A 5,000-nucleotide genomic window follows, 5' to 3' on the forward strand; every position below is an offset into this window, starting at 1 on the left:
TGGGTTATGTTATGTTTGGGATGGGTTATGTTTGGGTTATGTTATGTTTGGGATGGGTTATGTTTGAGATGGGTTATGTTTGGGATGGGTTATGATTGGGATGGGTTATGTTTGGGTCATGTTATGTTTGGGTTATGTTATGTTTGGGATGGGCTATGTTTGGGTTATGTTATGTTTGGGATGGGTTATGTTTGGGATGGGTTATGATTGGGATGGGTTATGTTTGGGTCATGTTATGTTTGGGATGGGTTATGTTTGGGTTATGTTATGTTTGGGATGGGTTATGTTTGGGTCATGTTATGTTTGGGATGGGTTATGTTTGGGTTATGTTACGTTTGGGATGGGTTATGTTTGGGATGGGTTATGTATTTGACCATGCGGTTTTACTATGTTTTTTGGTTTCATGGGATCCACCCGGTTTTCCTCATCACTGTCTCAGCAGAGCAGAAGACACCTGTTGCAAATGGTTTGAAAAAAAGATTCAGTGGAATGGAATCAATGAAATTGGTAGCAAAGCATTTTTTACTCTGGATATAATGCTTTGCAAGGAGGCAAGTTTGACAAGAAATGGCACTGGTATGACAGCTATACAGTGAGAGGCCAAATGACCAATGACAAGCACTCAGTGTGAATATTTTGTACTGTGCACTGTGTCATGGTTGATTGGAAGAGCTCATACACTTGTTTGCAAGTTGTATTGTTTGAAGACAAATGTGCTTTTGTTGCATATTTTACATGTTGTGGCAGTTCGAGCCTCTTGCAAACAAAAAGTGCCATTTTGAGGATGAGTGCCAGTGTTTGGGCCTGCGTGTTTTCAACTGTTTTCAAAAATGTGGAGTTTGAGTCGAGTGCTGCATCAAAGCAATCAAAAAACTAAGAAAAATGATGCTATTTACTATTTCCTCTAACTCAACCTCATTGGCTCATTTTCTGTTTAGATCATAAAGAATAATTTATTAACAATGACTGCACACGGTTGTCGTCACACACACACACACACACACACACACGCAAGCTGCTAAAGTCCCCCCAAGAACACACACACACACACACACACACACAAAGCTGCAAAAGTCCCCCCAAGAACACACACACACACAAAGCTGTTTAAGTCCCCCCAAGAACACACACACACACAGGGCATTGGGCTTTGGTGAGCAATAGGCAACACAAATGTCGGTCAGGTGACTGTGGTTTGCAAATATTATTTCACACCTTTTACACTTTTCTTATTGTTTACAATAGTGTGGATTAGAAAGAGTTAACGTTCATTTATAGTTTGGAATATTTCTGGAATTATCAAGCCATTTTAGTTCATCCTTTTCTGCCAATAAATGGATTTATTTTTACACACACACACACACACACACACACACACACACATATGAGCCAAGTTCTGACTGTAATCAGTTTCTCATATCATAGAGATATCGCTCATCACACATTGCTGAGGACAACTGCTTTACCTATTGCTTACACACCTTCTGCACAATTTGCTCATTAGGTCAAAACTCCACACACACACCTTCTGCACAATTTGGTCATTAGGTCAAAACTCTACACACAGCTTCCTGCGCCCGACGGCTCAATAGGTCAAAACTCTACACGCTCTGGTAGACTGTCGGAATGGCGGTACTAAAATGTGTCCGATTGGTAGCATGGTGGAATAACACCATGTTGGAATAGCGGCGTGTCTGACAAAAGGTATCGTAGTGGCAGACATACTGTATATCGTATAACCCTAGAATATATAACCCACTAGCTATATGCTATATGATTTCCCCTTGGGGATCAATAAAGTAGGCTATCTATCTATCTATCTATCTATCTATCTATATGACCCGCTAGCTATATGACCTACTAGCTATATGACCCACTAGCTATATAACCCACTAGCTATATGCTATATGACCCGCTAGCTATATGACCTACTAGTTATATAACCCACTAGCTATATGACCCACTAGCTATATGCTATATGACCCGCTAGCTATATAACCTACTAGCTATATGACCCACTAGCTATATGACCCACTAGCTATATAACCCACTAGCTATATGACCCGCTAGCTATATGACCCACTAGCTATATAACCCACTAGCTATATGACCCACTAGCTATATGCTATATGACCCGCTAGCTATATGACCCACTAGCTATATGCTATATGACCCGCTAGCTATATGACCCACTAGCTATATAACCCACTAGCTATATGACCCACTAGCTATATAACCCACTAGCTATGTGACCCACTAGCTATATGCTATATGACCCGCTAGCTATATGACCCTCTAGCTATATAACCCACTAGCTATATGACCCACTAGCTATATAACCTGCTAGCTATGCTATATGACCCGCTAGCTATATGACCCACTAGCTATATAACCCACTAGCTATATGCTATGCTGTACCAGAGCCCGTCTACGGAGAGCCTTGCCACTCGCTATAAAGTCCCATTGTAACGACTTTTGGTTGCAGTTCCACCAAAATTCCACTGGGGGCGGTCGCCTGAGTGCAGAATGAATGGGAGCCTATGGAGCTAGACGGCTAAATTTGGCTCTTTCACCCAATTGTCGTTGAGAGATCTCAGATTTGATTGTAGTTTTTGCAAGTTCAACATAGGTTATAGGTCAAAAGTTGAATGAACGAGTACTTATGTCCTTCCGATTTCTTACAGGTTGAGTTGTTGTTGCCCATACCACGCTAGCATTCTGCTAATGAAGCTTGAGTGTATGACGTCATTTACATTTTAAAAGACGTTTTAAAGCAAACAAGTGACTCTAAAAAATCAAACACCACGCAATACGTAATTTCTTTGCATCCCCTTTCGAAAACAACATTCAAATTAATTGACAAAAATGTATATTTTGAGAAAAGTGGATTTTGAGGGGTATTGCTCCATAGACCTCCATGCATTCTGCACTCCAAATGTGAGCGCCTCTAATGGAACCAGCGTGGAACTGCAACCATTTCAAAACCGGAAGTATAACGACAGTGGCAGGTCTCCCCTTATTAGACATTCTCTGATAGTATGCTCTTTGCCTATCACACACACACACAGCCCAAACGCAGCATGGTCATGGAGCATTTGGGGTGTTTATGACACACACACACACACACACACACACAGACATGAAAGGGTTAACACTCAAGGGACAAAACACAGGGACACAGCCACCAGAACAGTGATTGAATTGGGCAAAGAGAGCATGTGTGTGTGTGTGTGTGTGTGTGTGTGTGTGTGTGTGTGTGTGTGTGTCTGTGTGTGTCTGTGTGTCTGTGTGAGAGAGAGACATTTGCCTTTGAGGAATATCGACTTCTGCATCCTGCCTCCGTTTCCAAGCTTCACCCCCTCCTCCTCTCCTCTCCTCTCCTCTCCTCTCCCTCTGCCTCCAGCATCTCGCGGGGAAACACTGTGTGTTTGGGGAGAAAATGCGAGGCTGAGCTTTGCAGTGGAATTAAGAAAAACAGAAGACAGCGAGATAGAGGCAACAGAAAGACAGGGAGAGAGGGAGAGAGAGAGAGAGAGAGAGAGAGTGATAGTGGGATATCAGGTGGGTCGTGACAACACACGAACATCCAGACGCGGCAATGAACGAAGTGAACCGGACTCGGCTGGACACCAACGGGACTCGGACTATTTCCTCCCCGCGCCGAAGACCGCGCTCGGTGAGTTGTTAACCCAGAGCGTGCAGGCGAGAGAACGGACATCTACTGTACGTTTCTCTCGTTTTCAATGTGGTCGTAAGCGCGTAGGCTCTGCGCAATGGGTGACAGCAAGACCAGCCATACTAGCGTGTGTGTGTGTGTGTGTGTGTGTGTGTGTGTGTGTGTGTGTGGTGAAGAACTGTGAAGTTGCTCCATCATGTGTCTACCAGCTGTATGGGGAGGAGTATGTAAAGAGCTTCATGTAATAACGGCGTAATGTCATCTGGATGAAAGTTTGGGATCGAGCCAAATGCAGTAGGCTACTGTATCATCACCTGTCCTGATGTTGCCAGTGGGCTATCCACGCCTTAACGCAACAGGGCCAATTAAATGCTTGTATTCAGTGAGTCAAACTCTAATTGGAATGTATTTGTCAACAGGGACAGTTCACAAAACACGTTATTGCATAGAAACTAGAGATGCATTGTGCAGCTTGTAGCAAATATTGCAACAGGTTGTATTGCTAATTTAGTTCCTGGACAGGTATAGGCTTACAGGTATAGCCTTCAGTATAGTGCTTAACACCTTGTCCTAACCGGATCCAATGCGAGCGACAAAAAGAAAATAGAAACGGGGCATCCGACAAAAGTTCTCTCAAAACGTTGTGCTGCTCGCGTCGCTTCCAGTCAGGACACTCCAATTGAAAACAATGGAATTCAACGGATTTTATCGCTAATGTTCGCTCGCGTCGCGTTCGGTTAGGACACGGTGTAAGGATGGAAGCGTGTTATTATATATTTGTAGGCCTGCATGAAACTCTGGGAGGACTGGCGCTTGCTTGCGAGATTCCTTTGATGGTGTTGATTGCGTCACAATCGTTGCTATCTGAGGTGCTTGACGGTGTCACGGGTCGCGCTCGAGCGGCTGTAGATCCACCTGCCCGCCAACAGCTCCGCACCGCTCCCATACCTGCGCGTGCCACCGGGCACCATGAAAAGCAGCAGCACGGCGCTGAGCGTGAAGAAAGCGAAGAGCAACGCCAAGTTCGTAAGTAGCGGTGTGAACGAGGACTCAGATTAATACGCCCTTCAATGACGCCACAACATACACGATGCAGCTCGAATTCTGCGTTTGTTTGAGCGGTTTTATCCATGTGGTTTTATGTGTGTGGAAACTGAGTCCTCAATCTCTAATATCACTCAAAAGAAATATGTAAAAAAGAACAAGTAGGGTGCACGCAACATCTCGTGTGTTGAAGGTATACTCTTGTGTGCCCATTTCTGTTGGTGTACAGTTTGGACAATTTCACACACACACACACACACACACACACACACACACACAC

At 44.1% G+C, this 5,000-nt stretch overlaps 1 protein-coding gene across 1 annotated transcript in view; it reads left to right on the top strand.

Annotated features, from left to right (window-relative positions):
• Positions 1 to 3,575: 3,575 nt before the first annotated feature.
• Positions 3,576 to 5,000, top strand: part of nt5c1ab (5'-nucleotidase, cytosolic IAb) — an 11,025-nt gene continuing 9,600 nt past the window's right edge. Inside the window, exon 1 of the mRNA XM_062523170.1 lies at positions 3,576 to 3,676. Within this exon, the coding sequence (XP_062379154.1) occupies positions 3,599 to 3,676 (78 nt within the window). The 5' untranslated portion in view covers positions 3,576 to 3,598. The remainder of the gene's footprint in view (positions 3,677 to 5,000) is intronic.

Source organism: Sardina pilchardus, chromosome 20 (assembly GCF_963854185.1).
Source record: "Sardina pilchardus chromosome 20, fSarPil1.1, whole genome shotgun sequence".
Classification (NCBI taxonomy): domain Eukaryota; kingdom Metazoa; phylum Chordata; class Actinopteri; order Clupeiformes; family Clupeidae; genus Sardina; species Sardina pilchardus.